At 41.1% G+C, this 18,318-nt stretch overlaps 1 protein-coding gene across 1 annotated transcript in view; it reads right to left on the reverse strand.

The window, feature by feature from the left end:
- LOC112865216 (beta-galactosidase-1-like protein 3) overlaps nucleotides 1–18,318 on the reverse strand; it is a 70,356-nt gene that overhangs the window by 39,817 nt on the left and 12,221 nt on the right. The window contains exons 8-9 of the mRNA XM_086676432.1: nucleotides 17,289–17,367; nucleotides 15,634–15,698 (exon numbers count right to left, since the gene is read on the reverse strand). Of these exons, the coding sequence (XP_086532558.1) occupies nucleotides 15,634–15,698; nucleotides 17,289–17,367 (144 nt within the window). The remainder of the gene's footprint in view (nucleotides 1–15,633; nucleotides 15,699–17,288; nucleotides 17,368–18,318) is intronic.

Below are 18,318 nucleotides of genomic sequence, written 5' to 3' on the forward strand. Positions count from 1 at the left end.
GAAAACAAATAAGATAGTGACTATTAACTTGTGTGTGTAAGAAGCAAAGGGTTTTGGGGCGGGCGGGTGGTGACCGGTGTTTGAAGTTGAGATTAAAGCACAATGATATATTGGCACCAGATGCCAGATGGACAGTTTCTCTGTGGGCGATACAGCCAAGTAGCTGTTATCTCTAAAGTTTAAGATTGCAGAGAGAGGGAAGATGGCGGCCTAGGAGGACGCTGGGCTCACCGCGCGTCCTGCTGATCACTTAGATTCCACCTACACCTGCCTAAATAACCCAGAAAACCACCAGAGGATTAGCAGAACGGAGTCGCCAAGCACAGACAAGAGGCCCACGGAAGAGGGTAGGAAGGGCGGCGAGGCGGTGCGCGCTCCACGGACTGGCGGGAGGGAGCCGGGGCGGAGGGGCGGCTTGCCGGCCAAGCAGAGCCCCCGAGTCTGGCTTGCAAAAAGCGGAGGGGCCTGACGGACTGTGTTCCAACAGCAAGCGCGACTTAGCGGCTGGGAGGTCATAAGTTAACAGCTCTGCTCAGAAAGCGGAAAGGCTGGAGGACAAAGGGAAGGAGAGCTGCTGAGCCCCCGGACGACAGAGCTCAGTTTGGTGGGGAACAAAGGCGCTCGCCAGCGCCATCTCCCCCGCCCATCCCCCAGCCAAAATCCCAAAGAGAACCAGTTCCTGCCAGGGAACTTGCTCGCTCCGCGCAAACACCCAACTCTGTGCTTCTGCAGAGCCAAACCTCCGGCAGCAGATCTGACTCCCTCCTGCTGCCACAGGGCCCCTCCTAAAGTGGATCACCTAAGGAGAAGCAAGCTAAGCCTGCCCCTCCTGCCCCTGTGCACCTTGCCTACCCACCCCAGCTAAGACGCCAGATCCCCAGCATCACAAGCCTGGCAGTGTGCAAGTAGCCCACACAGGCCACCCCAACCCACAGTGAATCCCGCCCCTAGGAGAGGGGAAGAGAAGGCACGCACCAGTCTGACTGTGGCCCCAGGGGTGGGCTGGGGGCAGACATCAGGTCTGACTGCGGCTCCGCCCACCAACTCCAGTTATACACCACAGCACAGGGGAAGTGCCCTGCAGGTCCTCACCACGCCAGGGACTATCCAAAATGACCAAGCGGAAGAATTCCCCTCAGAAGAATCTCCAGGAAATAACAACAGCTAATGAGCTGATCAAAAAGGATTTAAATAATATAACAGAAAGTGAATTTAGAATAATAGTCATAAAATGAATCGCTGGGCTTGAAAACAGTATAGCTGACAGCAGAGAATCTCTTGCTACAGAGATCAAGGGACTAAGGAACAGTCACGAGGAGCTGAAAAACGCTTTAAACGAAATGCATAACAAAATGGAAACCACCACGGCTCGGATTGAAGAGGCAGAGGAGAGAATAGGTGAACTAGAAGATAAAGTTATGGAAAAAGAGGAAGCTGAGAAAAAGAGAGATAAAAAAATCCAGGAGTATGAGCGGAAAATTAGAGAACTAAGTGATACACTAAAAAGAAATAATCTACGCATAATTGGTATCCCAGAGGAGGAAGAGAGAGGGAAAGGTGCTGAAGGGGTACTTGAAGAAATAATAGCTGAGAACTTCCCTGAAGTGGGGAAGGAAAAAGGCATTGAAATCCAAGAGGCACAGAGAACTCCCTTCAGACGTAACTTGAATCGATCTTCTGCACGACATATCATAGTGAAACTGGCAAAATACAAGGATAAAGAGAAAATTCTGAAAGCAGCAAGGGGTAAACGTGCCCTCACATATAAAGGGAGACCTATAAGACTCGTGACTGATCTCTCTTTTGAAACTTGGCAGGCCAGAAAGAATTGGCACGAGATTTTCAGTGTGCTAGACAGAAAAAATATGCAGCCGAGAATCCTTTATCCAGCAAGTCTGTCATTTAGAATAGAAGGAGAGATAAAGGTCTTCCCAAACAAACAAAAACTGAAGGAATTTGTCACCACTAAACCAGCCCTACAAGAGATCCTAAGGGGGACCCTGTGAGACAAAGTACCAGAGACATCACTACAAGCATAAAACATACAGACATCACAATGACTCTAAACCCATATCTTTCTATAATAACACTGAATGTAAATGGATTAAATGCGCCAACCAAAAGACATAGGGTATCAGAATGGATAAAAAAACAAGACCCATCTATTTGCTGTCTACAAGAGACTCATTTTAGACCTGAGGACACCTTTAGATTGAGAGTGAGGGATGGAGATCTATTTATCATGCTACTGGAAGCCAAAAGAAAGCTGGAGTAGCCATCCTTATATCAGACAAACTACACTTTAAATTAAAGGCTGTAACAAGAGATGAAGAAGGACATTATATAATAGTGACAGGGTCTATCCATCAGGAAGAGCTAACAATTATAAATGTCTATGCGCCGAATACCGGAGCGCCCAAATATATAAAACAATTACTCATAAACATAAGCAACCTTATTGAGAAGAATGTGGTAATTGCAGGGGACTTTAACACCCCACTTACAGAAATGGATAGATCATCTAGACACACAGTCAATAAAGAAACAAGGGCCCTGAATGAGACATTGGATCAGATGGACTTGACATATATTTAGAACTCTGCATCCCAAAGCAACAGAATATACGTTCTTCTCGAGTGCACATGGAACATTCTCCAAGATAGATCATATACTGGGTCACAAAACAGCCCTTCATAAGTTTACAAGAATTGAAATCATACCATGCATACTTTCAGACCACAATGCTATGAAGCTTGAAATCAACCACAGAAAAAAGTCTGGAAAACCTCCAAAAGCATGGAGGTTAAAGAACACCCTACTAACGAATGAGTGGGTCAACCAGGCAATTCGAGAAGAAATTAAAAAATATATGGAAACAAACGAAAATGAAAATACAACAATCCAAACGCTTTGGGACGCAGCAAAGGCAGTCCTGAGAGGAAAATACATTGCAATCCAGGCCTATCTCAAGAAACAAGAAAAATCCCAAATACAAAATCTAACAGCACACCTAAAGGAAATAGAAGCAGAACAGCAAAGGCAGCCTAAACCCAGCAGAAGAAGAGAAATAATAAAGATCAGAGCAGAAATAAACAATATAGAATCTAAAAAAACTGTAGAGCAGATCAATGAAACCAAGAGTTGGTTTTTTGAAAAAATAAACAAAATTGACAAACCTCTAGCCAGGCTTCTCAAAAAGAAAAGGGAGATGACCCAAATAGATAAAATCATGAATGAAAATGGAATTATTACAACCAATCCCTCAGAGATACAAACAAATATCAGGGAATACTCTGAAAAATTATATGCCAACAAATTGGACAACCTGGAAGAAATGGACAAATTCCTGAACACCCACACTCTTCCAAAACTCAATCAGGAGGAAATAGAAAGCTTGAACAGACCCATCACCAGCGAAGAAATTGAATCGGTTATCAAAAATCTCCCAACAAATAAGAGTCCAGGACCAGATGGCTTCCCAGGGGAGTTCTACCAGACGTTTAAAGCAGAGATAATACCTATCCTTCTCAAGCTATTCCAAGAAATAGAAAGGGAAGGAAAACTTCCAGACTCATTCCATGAAGCCAGTATTACTTTGATTCCTAAACCAGACAGAGACCCAGTAAAAAAAGAGAACTACAGGCCAATATCCCTGATGAATATGGATGCAAAAATTCTCAATAAGATACTAGCAAATCGAATTCAACGGCATATAAAAAGAATTATTCACCATGATCAAGTGGGATTCATTCCTGGGATGCAGGGCTGGTTCAACATTCGCAAATCAATCAACGTGATACATCACATTAACAAAAAAAAAGAGAAAAACCATATGATCCTGTCAATCGATGCAGAAAAGGCCTTTGACAAAATCCAGCACCCTTTCTTAATAAAAACCCTTGAGAAAGTCGGGATAGAAGGAACATACTTACACATCATAAAAGCCATTTATGAAAAGCCCACAGCTAACATCATCCTCAACGGGGAAAAACTGAGAGCTTTTTCCCTGAGATCAGGAACACGACAGGGATGCCCACTCTCACCGCTGTTGTTTAACATAGTGCTGGAAGTTCTAGCATCAGCAATCAGACAACAAAAGGAAATCAAAGGCGTCAAAATTGGCAAAGATGAAGTCAAGCTTTCGCTCTTTGCAGATGACATGATATTATACATGGAAAATCTGATAGACTCCACCAAAAGTCTGCTAGAACTGATACACGAATTCAGCAAAGTTGCAGGATACAAAATCAATGTACAGAAATCAGTTGCATTCTTATACACTAACAATGAAGCAACAGAAAGACAAATAAAGAAACTGATCCCATTCACAATTGCACCAAGAAGCATAAAATACCTAGGAATAAATCTAACCAAAGATGTAAAGGATCTGTATGCTGAAAACTATAGAAAGCTTATGAAGGTAATTGAAGAAGATTTAAAGAAATGGAAAGACATTCCCTGCTCATGGATTGGAAGAATAAATATTATCAAAATGTCAATACTACCCAAAGCTATCTACACATTCAATGCAATCCCAATCAAAATTGCACCAGCATTCTTCTCGAAACTAGAACAAGCAATCCTAAAATTCATATGGAACCACAAAAGGCCCCGAATAGCCAAAGTAATTTTGAAGAAGACCAAAGCAGGAGGCATCACAATCCCAGACTTTAGCCTCTACTACAAAGCTGTCATCATCAAGACAGCATGGTATTGGCACAAAAACAGACACATAGACCAATGGAATAGAATAGAAACCCCAGAACTAGACCCACAAACGTATGGCCAACTCATCTTTGACAAAGCAGGAAAGAACATCCAATGGAAAAAAGACAGTCTCTTTAACAAATGGTGCTGGGAGAACTGGACAGCAACATGCAGAAGGTTGAAACTAGACCACTTTCTCACACCATTCACAAAAATAAACTCAAAATGGATAAAGGACCTGAATGTGAGACAGGAAACCATCAAAACCTTAGAGGAGAAAGCAGGAAAAGACCTCTCTGACCTCAGCCGTAGCAATCTCTTCCTCGACACATCCCCAAAGGCAAGGGAATTAAAAGCAAAAGTGAATTACTGGGACCTTATGAAGATCAAAAGCTTCTGCACAGCAAAGGAAACAACCAACAAAACTAAAAGGCAACCAACGGAATGGGAAAAGATATTTGCACATGACATATCGGACAAAGGGCTAGTATCCAAAATCTATAAAGAGCTCACCAAACTCCACACCCGAAAAGCAAATAACCCAGTGAAGAAATGGGCAGAAAACATGAATAGACACTTCTCTAAAGAAGACATCCGGATGGCCAACAGGCACATGAAAAGATGTTCAGCGTCGCTCCTTATCAGGGAAATACAAATCAAAACCACACTCAGATATCACCTCACGCCAGTCAGAGTGGCCAAAATGAACAAATCAGGAGACTATAGATGCTGGAGAGGATGTGGAGAAACGGGAACCCTCTTGCACTGTTGGTGGGAATGCAAATTGGTGCAGCCGCTCTGGAAAGCAGTGTGGAGGTTCCTCAGAAAATTAAAAATAGACCTACCCTATGACCCAGCAATAGCACTGCTAGGAATTTATCCAAGGGACACAGGAGTACTGATGCATAGGGGCACTTGTACCCCAATGTTCATAGCAGCACTCTCAACAATAGCCAAATTATGGAAAGAGCCTAAATGGCCATCAACTGATGAATGGATAAAGAAATTGTGGTTTATATACACAATGGAGTACTACGTGGCAATGAGAAAAAATGAAATATGGCCTTTTGTAGCAACGTGGATGGAACTGGAGAGTGTGATGCTAAGTGAAATAAGCCATACAGAGAAAGACAGATACCATATGGTTTCACTCTTATGTGGATCCTGAGAAACTTAAGAGAAACCCATGGGGGAGGAGAACAAAAAAAAAAAAAAAAAAAAGAGGTTAGAGTGGGAGAGAGCCAAAGCATAAGAGACTGTCGAGAACTGAGAACAAACTAAGGGTTGATGGGGGGTGGGAGGGAGGAGAGGGTGGGTGATGGGTACTGAGAAGGGCACCTTTTGGGATGAGCACTGGGTGTTGTGTGGAAACCAATTTGACAATAAATTTCATATATAAATAAAAAAAAAATAAAGTTTAAGATTGCTGGAGCATGCTGCCTCAAGGTTAACAAGGCACCCTTTTCACTAGCTAATCTTGGGTGCTTTTGCCCCATAGCTTTCTACCTCTAATTTTTCTTGGACATTTTCATCCTGGGGAGGCGGCTTTTCACCCTAAGCCTTGTTTTACTTGATGACTAACCTTGGGCGCTTTTGCCCTGTGGCAGTTTTCTGCTGTAAGCCTTGTTAACCCATTGGTGCAGGCATACAGAATTCTTAAACTTATTTCCCACAAGAGCTATGGGGCTACAAACATGCATTACCCTTCAAGAAAAAAGAGGAATGACCCTGAAGGTGGTTGAGAGGTCACCAGGCCAGCATTACTACTGTGGGAACAGAGGGCATAGGCTCAGTGGATGAGGATGTCATGTCTTTTTCTTGGTTCCAGAGGAGTCAGGACCACTGCGCAGGGCTGAGGATGTGGGGCTGTCACCCAGGTGGACCTGAAAGGAGGCCCATACTGGTAGACACAGAGAACAGAGAATTATTATTGTCTTAAAATCTAATTATTATTCTGAAGCCTTAAAATCTAATGTAATTGACCCTACAAGGTTTTGTACTTGTTTAGGAACCGTGACCCCTTTCTTCTTTTCAATTTCTCCCTTTTCAAATGAGATTTTCTGTCCTATGTCTGTCCTACATTGTATTTTAGAAGCAGATAACTTGCTACCTGGTTCCACAAGTTCACACTTGAAGAAGCACTTTACCTAGGATGAATAATATCTGGAGTATCATCTCTACCTGATTTAGATGATATTTAGATGAGATTTTGGACTCAGAACTGATGCTGAAATGAAAAAAAAAAATGGACGTTGGGTCTCCTGGGATGAGGTTAATATATTTTGCATGCAGAAGGACCTGAATCTGGGTGAGGGCAGAAAGTTATGGGCTGAATTGTGCCACCACCTCCCCCCATTTATACTGAAATTCTAATCCCTAGTACCTCGGAATATGACTATATTTGGGAAAAGTGTATTTAAACAGGAAAATGTTTAATTTTAGGTTAAATGTTTTGGAAAATATTTAGTTAAGATTAAATGAAATTATTAGGGTGGGCCCTAATCCAATACCACTAGTATCCTTATAAGAAGAGATTAGCATTCAGACATACACAGAGGGACAACTTTGTGGTGATGCAGGGTGAAGTCAGCCACTTACAGGCCAAGGAGAACAGCCTCAGAAGAAACAAATCCTTCTGACACCTTGATCTCAGATTCTAGCCTCCAGAACTGTGAGAAGATAAATGTTGTTTAAGCCACCAAGTCTGCAGTACTTTGATTTCATTCCTGGTACTGGTTGGGGAAGGGGAGCAGCAGCCACTGCCAAATCTCCCACAGCCCTCATTTCTAGGGAACAAAAGCCTTAATCTGCAGAGACAAGAGCAAGAAAAGCTGTCATCTTAGGGCACTGGTGAAAACCTGCTTCCTGGAAACAGAAGCAGGAAAAAAACCTACAAAACAAACCACTAGTCTTGGGAGAAGAGTAAGAAACTGTGCGGGGCCTGGAACTACAGCTCAGGGAGAAACAGGAGCACTTGCAAAGGTCAGCCCCTCAGACCCAGGCACATGGTGCCTAAGACCAAGGCTCAACCAGAACATCAGGGAATGCATTCCTTCCCTCACCATCAGGCTAACCAGTGTAGAGAATAGATAACACGCAGTAGAGCTAGCAGTGCTGAGAAGAACAGACTCTCTCTGGGGTACAATGCAAAGGGAAGAACCAAAGCCAAGGGGAGCTCAGACATAGAGATGGTAATAGAGGAATTTGAAGCCTATGATGCAAGGAGGATAAACTTAGCAATAACAAACTTCAAATTTAGCCCAATTCCCGACTAAATTAACACAAAATCCCCACATTAAAAGCCTAGCAGGGGGCACCTGGGTGGCTCAGGCGGACTCTTGATTTTGGCGCAGGTCATGATCTCATGGCTCATCAGTTCAAGCCCCGTGTTCGGCTCTGTGCTGACAGTGCACAGCCTGCTTGGGATTCTCTCTATCCTTCTCTCTCTGCCCCTCCTCCATGCATTCTCACTCTCTTTCTCTCTCTCTCCCTCTCTCTCAAAATAAATAAATAAACTTAAAATAAAAAGCCTAGCAGAAAGACATGCTTATGTCCAAGACAATATCTATGTCCCACACAAGATGTTCCATTTTCATTAAAAAACTATGAGCCATACGAAAAGGCAAGGAAAAAAACATACTTTGAAGAGACAAAGCAATAATCAAGAACAGTCTCAGGACACAGATGTTGTAATTAAACAGTGAATTTAAAATAGGCATTTATCCACGGGAGACAGGTGTGCTGGTTCGAAGGGACACATACACCCCCATGTTTATAGCAGCACTATCAACAATAGCCAAAGTATGGAAAGAGCCCAAATGTCCATCAATGGAATAATGGATAAAGAAAATGTGGTATATATATATATATATATATATATATATATATATATATATATATATATAATGGAGTATTACTCGGCATTCAAAAAGAATGAAATCTTGCCATTTGCAACTACGTGGATGGAACTGGAGAGTATTAGGCTAAGTGAAATTAGTCAGAGAAAGACAAAAATCATATGACTTCACTCATATGAGGACTTTAGGAGACAAAACAGATGAACATAAGGGAAGGGAAACAAAAATAATATAAAAACAGGGAGGGGGACAAAACAGAAGAGACTCATAAATATGGAGAACAAACTGAGGGTTACTGAAGGGGTTGTGGGAGGGGGGGATGGGCTAAATGGGTAAGAGGCACTAAGGAATCTACTCCTGAAATCAATGTTGCACTATATGGTAACTAATTTGGATGTAAATTTAAACAAATTTTTAAAATGTTAAAAAAATAAAATAATGATGGTTAATATGATAAAGGTTGCAATAGAAACAGGTAGATACCATGCAAAATAATATGGGTAATTTTAGCTGAGAGATGGAAGCTATAGGAATGGAATTGAAAAACTAGAAATCAAAAACACAGTAACAGAAATGAGGAAGTCCTTAAGTGAGCTCACTGGTGAAGTCAACAAAGGAGAGGAATGAATCAGTGTACTTAAAGAGAAGCTAATAGAAATCAACCAAACTGAACTGAAAAATAAAAAGAAAAAGAGTAGGGGGAAAAACAGCATCCAAGCAGTTTGAGACAATATTAAATGATCTAATGTACACATAATTGGACCTGCAGAAGAAGAAAGAGAGAAGAAAGGAAATATTTGAATAAGTAATGGTTGAGAATTTTCTAAAATCAATTACAGGCACCAAACCACAGATCCATTCTGTGAGAATATCAAGCAGGATAAACTCTAAGAAGCAAACCACACCTAAGTATATTATACTCAAGCTTCTAAAAGCTACAGACAATGAGAAAATTCTGAAGGCAGTCAGAGACTAAAAGACAAATTACCTGCAAAAGCCACAGATAAGAATTAATAGAAACCATGAAAACAAAAACAAAAACAAAACAAACAAACAAAAAAACCCCACAATAGAATGTCATCTTTAAAATGAGTATTTAGGAATATATTATTGTAAGATATTATTACTACATGTGAAGCAGTTCACTATTTGAAAGTACTTTCAGATTAATTTAACATGTATATTTCAAATCCTTGGGCAACAGCTAAAACTTAAAACCTGAGAAAAGAAATTAGTCCATAGAGGAGATAAAATTTAATCATAAAAAATGCTCAATTAACTGAAGGGGGATAAAAAAGGAACATAACAAATGGGACAAATAGAAAAGAATTAGAAAGATGATAGATTTTAATCCAACTATATCAATAATCACTTTAAATGTGAATTATCTAACCATATCAGTTAAGAGACAAAAACTGTCAGGTTGAATCTTTAAAAATGTAATACAGAGGTGCCTGCGTGGCTCAGTCGGTTAAGCATCCGACTTCGGCTCAGGTCATGATCTCGCAGTTCGTGAGTTCGAGCCCCACGTCAGGCTCTGTGCTGACAGCTCGGAGCCTGGAGCCTGCTTCACATTCTGCGTCTCCCTCTCTCTCTGCCCCTTCCTGCTCATGCTCTGTCTCTCTCTGTCTCAAAAATAAATAAACATTAAAAAAATTTTTTTTAAATGTAATACATAATTATATGTTATCTACAAGAAATCCACTTTAAATACAAATACTTTAAAAAAAGGTAAAAAGTAAAAGGATAAAGAAAGATACAGAATGCAAACACTAACCAAAAGAAAGGTAGAATAGCTATATTTATATCAGCCAAAGCAGACCTCAAAACAAGGAACACAGGGACGCCTGGGTGGCTCAGTCAGTTAAGACTCCAACTCTTGATTTCAGTTCAGGTCATGATCTCATGGTTCATGAGATTGAGGCCTGTGTCAAGCTTTGCACTGACAGCATGGAGTCTGCTTGAGATACTCTGTCCCCTTCTCACTCTGCCCCTCCCCCACTCACTCTCTCTCAAAATAAATAAACATTTTTTAAAAACAACATTAAAGGAATTCACCCAAGAGATACATGAGTGCTGATGCATAGGGACACTTGCACCCCAATGTTTACAGCAGCACTTTCAACAATAGCCAAATTATGGAAAGAGCCTAAATGTCCATCAACTGACAATGGATAAAGAAGATGTGGTTTATATATACAATGGAATACTCCTTGGCAATGAGAAAGAATGAAATCAGGCCATTTGCAGCAATGTGGATGGAACTGGAGGGTATTATGCTAAGTGAATCAGGCAGAGAAAGACAGATACCATATGTTTTCACTCCTATGTGGATCCTGAGAAACTTAACAGAGAACCATGGGAGAGGTCGGGGGGGGGGGAAATGTTACAGAGAGGGAGGGAGGCAAACCATAAGAGACTCTTAAATACTGAGAATAAACTGAGGGCTGATGGGGGGTGGGAGGGAGGGGAAAGTGGGTAATGGACATTGAGGAGGGCACCTGTTGGGATGAGCACTGGGTGTTGTATGGAAACCAATTTGACAATAAAATATAAATAAATAAATAAATAAATAAATAAATAAATAAATAAATTTACAAAAAAAAAGAAAAAGAAAAAGAAAAACAAGGAAGGCGTGCACCTGGGTGGCTCAGTTGGTAAGCAGCTGTCTTCGGCTCAGGTCATGATCTCATAGTTTGTGAGTTCGAACCCCAATTCAGACTCTCTGCTGTCAGCACAGAGCCCTCTTCAGATCATCTGTCCCCTCTCTCTCTACCCCTCCCCTGCTTGTGCTCTCTCGGTCTCTCTCTCTTAAAAATAAACATTTTTTAAAAACCAAAGGTAGCCATTAAATAATAATAAAGGGGTGAATTCTCCAAGAAAAATATAATTCTAAATGTGCATACACCTAAAAACAGAGCTTCAAAATATAGAAGACAAAAATGGATAGATCTGAAAGGGCGAATAAACAAATCTACAATAATATTTAGAGATATCAACACTCTTAGTAGTTAATAAAAAAGTTAATAAAAAAGTGGGTAGAAAATCAGTAAGAATAGCAATTACCTGAACAGTAAAATCAATCAACTTGAGTCAATGGAAATTTACAAACAAATGCAAAATACACATTCTTCTCAAATATACATGGAACATTCACCAAAATGACCATATTATGAGCCATAAAACAAACCTTAAGAAATGTAAAAAGAACAGAAATCATATAAAGTATACTCTCAGATTTTAACAGTATTAAAGTAGAAATCAATAACAGAATAATACCTGGAAAATCCTCCAGGATTCAAAAATTAAGCAACATACTTCTGATACATACAATAAAGATTAAGCCTCAGGGGAAATTTTAAAATGTTTTGAAAATGTTTTGAAACATTTTTGAGTATGAAAATACAGCATATCAAAATTGGTGGGATATAGCAAAAATAGTGCATTCAGGGAAATTTATAGCCATAAGTGCTCATATTGGAAAAGAAAAAAGTCTCAAATCAGCAATCTAAGCTTCCACTAAACAAACAAACAACACCTAGAAATAGTAAAGCCAATTCAGTCCAAAGGATGCAAAACAGAAAATGTGAAAGATCAGAGAAATAAATGAACCAGAAAACAGGAAAAAATGAAGCGAAAATTAAAAAAAGCCAAAAAACTAGTTCTCTGAAGAGACTAATAAAACTGGTAAACTTCTAGTTACACGGACCAAGATAAAAAGATGAAAAGAGAGAAGACACGAAGTTACTAATATGGGGAATGAAAGAAGGGCCACCACTACCAACAACAAAGACATACAAGGATATCAACAGAATATCTGTGACCATTAATTCTGTGACCATTAATTCATAAACTTAGATGAAATAGAATAGAATAAATCCTTGAAAGACATAAACTACTAAAACTTGCTCAAGAAGAAATAATCTAAATGGTGCTACATCTATTAGAGAAAAGAAATTTCTAGTTAAAAGTCTTTTATTTTTATTTTTTTTTAATATATGAAATTTATTGTCAAATTGGTTTCCATACAACACCCAGTGCTCATCCCAAAAGGTGCCCTCCTCAGTACCCATCACCCACCCTCTCCTCCCTCCCACCCCCCATCAACCCTTAGTTTGTTCTCAGTTCTCGACAGTCTCTTATGCTTTGGCTCTCTCCCACTCTAACCTCTTTTTTTTTTTTTTTTTTTTTGTTCTCCTCCCCCATGGGTTTCTCTTAAGTTTCTCAGGATCCACATAAGAGTGAAACCATATGGTATCTGTCTTTCTCTGTATGGCTTATTTCACTTAGCATCACACTCTCCAGTTCCATCCACGTTGCTACAAAAGGCCATATTTCATTTTTTCTCATTGCCACGTAGTACTCCATTGTGTATATAAACCACAATTTCTTTATCCATTCATCAGTTGATGGCCATTTAGGCTCTTTCCATAATTTGGCTATTGTTGAGAGTGCTGCTATGAACATTGGGGTACAAGTGCCCCTATGCATCAGTACTCCTGTGTCCCTTGGATAAATTCCTAGCAGTGCTATTGCTGGGTCATAGGGTAGGTCTATTTTTAATTTTCTGAGGAACCTCCACACTGCTTTCCAGAGCGGCTGCACCAATTTGCATTCCCACCAACAGTGCAAGAGGGTTCCCGTTTCTCCACATCCTCTCCAGCATCTATAGTCTCCTGATTTGTTCATTTTGGCCACTCTGACTGGCGTGAGGTGATATCTGAGTGTGGTTTTGATTTGTATTTCCCTGATAAGGAGCGACGCTGAACATCTTTTCATGTGCCTGTTGGCCATCCGGATGTCTTCTTTAGAGAAGTGTCTATTCATGTTTTCTGCCCATTTCTTCACTGGGTTATTTGCTTTTCGGGTGTGGAGTTTGGTGAGCTCTTTATAGATTTTGGATACTAGCCCTTTGTCCGATATGTCATTTGCAAATATCTTTTCCCATTCCGTTGGTTGCCTTTTAGTTTTGTTGGTTGTTTCCTTTGCTGTGCAGAAGCTTTTTATCTTCATAAGGTCCCAGGAATTCACTTTTGCTTTTAATTCCCTTGCCTTTGGGGATGTGTCGAGTAAGAGATTGCTACGGCTGAGGTCAGAGAGGTCTTTTCCTGCTTTCTTTTAAAAAAGAAAACTTCAGAGGCGCCTGGGTGGCTCAGTTGGTTAAGCATCTGACTTTGGTGTAGGTCATGATCTTACTGTTTCGTGGGTTCAAGCCCCGCATCCAGCTCTGTGCTGACATCTCAGAGCCTGGAGCCTGCTTCAAATTCTGTGTATTCCTCTCTCTCTGCCCATCCTGATTCATTCTCTCTCTCTCTCTCGCTCTCTCTCGCTCTCTCAGATAAATAAACATTTAAAAAATTAAAAAAAAAAAAAAAAGGTTTCACTGGTGGATTTTACCAAACATTAAATAAGAAATGCTATCAATTCTGTACAATTTCTTCCAGAAAATAGAAAAGGAACCCATTACTCTGATTCCAAAATAAAGACATTTCAATAAAAGAAAACCAAAAACCAATATTCCTCGTGAACATGGAAGCAAAACTTCTCAATAAGACATGAACGAATTGAATCCAGCGGTATATAAAATGATAATACAATTGAGTAGGATTATTCCCAGGAATACAAGACTGAATCAAACTTTAAAATTAATGTTAGCCATATTAGTTACAAAGAAGGACATATGAGAAAAACTGCATGAACTTTGGCTTTGTCTATGACCTTAGACATAGGATACAAGAGCATGATCCACTTGGCTATCAAAAGGAATCAGGTACTGATTCATGCTACAGTACAGATGAAAATCACAAACATCAAGCAAGAAGCCAGATGCAAAAGACTAGTAACTGTACGATTCCATTTATATTAAATGCCTAGAAAAGACAAATTTATAGAGATGGAAAGCAGACCAGTGTTTGCCTAGGGCTGGAGATGGCAACAGGGGATTTACTATAAATGAAGATGAGAAAATTCTTTAGATTGTGGGAATGGTTATAAAAATCTATATATTGAATTGTATATTTATAATGGGTGAATTTAATGGTGTATAAATTATATTTCAACAAAGCTACTTTAAAAAAAAAGTGACAAGAGAAAAAGAACCAACAGCAAAAAAGAGACTTATTACAGCCATTAAAAACTAGATAACCATAGATCCAGCTCTGGCAGAGTCCCGTCTTTTTACTAGGTCAAAATCTGTGTAGAAATTAGTAAGAAGAGGAAATAAGATCAATTTGTTCTTTAATTAAAACTTGTGTAGGAGGGTATAGGGCACTGGAGGAAGCACCATGGGGCCAAGTGCCATACTCTGCAGGACTGAAGAAGGATTTCCTGTATAAGCGAGAAGAACAGAGAGGGCTGGGCCTGGAAAGGAAGATTGCATCAGGTCACACCAGGCTTTGCAGGCCATGGCATGGGTTTTGGATTATGCTGGGAACAAAAGGAGACCCAGGAAAGTATGTTAAGCAGAGGAAACTATAATCACATTTGGTCTGTAAGAGCTCGATCCAGCTGTTATGTGGAGAAAGGATATAATCCTCAAAGGCATGGACTGTGGTTTGTCCATCTTTGAAACTATTACAAGGGACCACCCACTGAGAGGAAACTGGAGCTACTCAATCCATGGTTGTTAATGAATTCATGTACAATAGTCATTCATTCCCATAATTTGCAGAGTCTGGCTGAAAAAGGCTGACTCTGACAAAGCTATGTATGAGCCCTCTGTCAGCAATGTATTCAGCCCATTTCTGAGGCCTGTCTTTGGAGAGGAAAAAGAAAATCATCTCCCTCTGACTTATGTCACATAATCCCCTCTTCCTCCTTCTGATCATCTCCATAAGATGCTTCACTAACAGTGGTGATAGAAGCAGGACTTACTCCTCATTCCCCATGACAAAAGGCATAAGCTCCTCAAATTGTTTTGGAACCCAACTGAGGCTCTGGGGAGATGGGGAGCAAGGAAGCAGAAGTATTTTTGCCAAGCCTGCTGTTCTCACTCAGTACCAGCTGCACAGGCTAAGGAGATTTGGGCAGGCAAAGGAGCAAAGACTCTTCATCTTTAAGACATCCTTACCTGCACCTGGGAAAGCTGCTTGAAATCATTTATCTGAAATGTGTTCATATTGAGGGTGGCCAGAACTATAGAGAGAAGAGACAGGTGCTGAATGAGGTACTGTGACAGTGCCACCAGGGAATGGTTGGAGGCCCACACCTTGTACACAGAAGGAAGTTGGGCCAAGTAGTAAGGATGAGACACTACTTTTATTCCACTTTGCAAAGTACAAAAGGCTGCCACATATGTCCTGATATCACTGGACACTTGTAAGGACAATGCAAGATAAGAAGGGTAGGTAAGGGGTGCCTGGGTGGCTCAGTCAGTTAAGTGTCCAACTTTAGTTCAGGTCATGATCTCACAGTTTGTGGTTTTGAGCCCCAACTTGGGATCCATGCTGACAGTGCAGAGCCTGCTTAGGAGTCTCTGATTGTCCCTCTCCCACCTGCACTTTCTCTTTCAAAATAAATAAATACACTTAATTTTTTTTAAAGGCAGTTAAAATTAACCATATTTTTTGTAGAAAACTAGAACAGGACAAGATCATATAACTTGATTAGACCTAGGAACTGAACACAGGTTTGCTGACCCAAGTTCAGCACACTTCCCAGTGTACTATAATAATGTGGAGAAGAGGGGCTCAGTTGGTTAAGTGTGCAACTCTTGATTTGGGCTCAGGTCATGACCTCACAATTCTGTGAGTTGGAGCCCACATCGGGCTCTGTGCTGACAGTGCAGAGCTTACTTGGGATTCTCCCTCTTTGCCCTTCCCCTGCTTGCACTCTCTCTGTCTCTCTAAGAATAAATATATAAACTTAAAAAATAAATTCTTAGAAAAATAATGTGAGGAAGAGCCACCAAAAAGGAGGGGAGAACAGTGGTATAAAGAAGTAGCTAGTCTTGAACTATGGACTACCTAACAGATACTCCCCTGGGCTCATCTGGCTGTTTATAATACCTTGGTCACTTCCCTCACTATCATCATCTTATGATTCTGGTCTGAACTGTTCTGTTACTCGACTCTCTAGTATGACAGACTGGGGCTTGGCCTAGGCAGCCTTCCTGACACACATCTATCTTCTGTTTCTCCATGTGGCTCTCCATGTTAGTGGAGAAGACCTGGATTCTAAGCCATGCCCAATACCAATATGAATTCTTAGCCCACAGAAAAATTATGAAAGACAAAAAAGTGTATTGAGGCCAGAAGAGCTTGTCTGTTTAAAGACAAGAAGGGCAAGGGAGAGAGTTGGGGTTGGTAAGTGGACTCTTCACTTGGACCTTGAGTCCTCGTTCATTGTAATACCAAATTTCTGGAGTCCACTTCAATGAACATGGGAGAGACATCAGAGATATAGTTGGTTCTTTCTGAGGCTTGTTGAATATTCAAGCTGGCTGGCGAAGAGCCTCAATTCTTACTCAAAATGAGTCTAAATTTATACCTCCTTCTATGTAGCCTTTTAAAAATTTTTTTTTTTTTAACATTTATTTATTTTTGGGACAGAGAGAGACAGAGCATGAACGGGGGAGGGGCAGAGAGAGAGGGAGACACAGAATCGGAAACAGGCTCCAGGCTCCGAGCCATCAGCCCAGAGCCTGACGCGGGGCTCGAACTCCCGGACCGCGAGACCGTGACCTGGCTGAAGTCGGACGCCCAACCGACTGCGCCACCCAGGCGCCCCCTATGTAGCCTTTTAGCATGTGTTTTGCATCATCCGAGGTCATGAGCAGTTCCACAATCCCTCTTTCCAGCAGGGCCTGTTGGGAAAACTGACAAAATGAATCTACTTCCTTTGCTCCCATGGGAAGAAGGAAACATAAGGAAATTAGGAAACAAATACAGCTTGGGCTCGCTTGGACAGCATGTGAGCTAGAGAGAGGTTTGAGTTTAGAGTTTGACCATCTGCAATTCAGTAAATTAGGGGAATGTTGTTTGGTCTCTGTCTCAGCCTGTGTTGATCCCGGGAACCACAAGAGCAGCTAAGCATGGGTTCTGACAGCCATGGCCACTGCCTCAAGGGGAAAAGCAAAAGGCTGAGTTTTATGAGGAAACACTTGAGGGAAACTCTAAATCCAAGAGAAAAAGAGAAGGCTTTCTCTTGAAGGGGAGAGTCCAAGGCTGTGGGGATCGCAGATAAATTTTGTAAAGTTTGGGTCCTATCCAGACACTAAAAGGAAGCAAGGAAGCCTGCCATGGCTTCAAAGAAGGGGGAATCTAATTTGCAAATTATATCTACTAAAGGCAGAGGAGCAGACCCGTGGCCAGAGAGCAAAAGGACTCTGTGTTTTCTTTGTTAACTTCATGCCTGGCCCTGGGAGAAAAGTCAAGTGGCAAATTCTGAAAATCAAGAAAAAGCAATGCTAGCTGAATGTGATTAATTTGGGGAGATCTGATGTGATGCCCCTGAGAAAAATTAGGGAGGGGAATCCCTCACAGAACTTGTCCAGCACCAGAGGCTACAGCTGCAGGGCCAGAGCCAGGATGTATGGGAAGCCCAACCCTGCCTTCCTTCCTCTCTGGTCACCTTCTTGTTCTTTCTTTCCCAGCTGGCAACTCCTCCCCACTGCTTTCCAGACCATCCCACCCAGGGGGTTCTGTGTGGACACAGCCAACATGCGACCCCAAGTTCTGCTCACCAACCTGGAGAGGAGGTCCAGTTTATATAAAACTCATCAGCTTCTTCACTGTGGGAAGTTAGGGACAGGAAG

Source organism: Puma concolor, chromosome D1 (genome assembly GCF_028749965.1).
Source record: "Puma concolor isolate L17-30 chromosome D1, mPumCon1.1.hap2, whole genome shotgun sequence".
Taxonomy (NCBI): domain Eukaryota; kingdom Metazoa; phylum Chordata; class Mammalia; order Carnivora; family Felidae; genus Puma; species Puma concolor.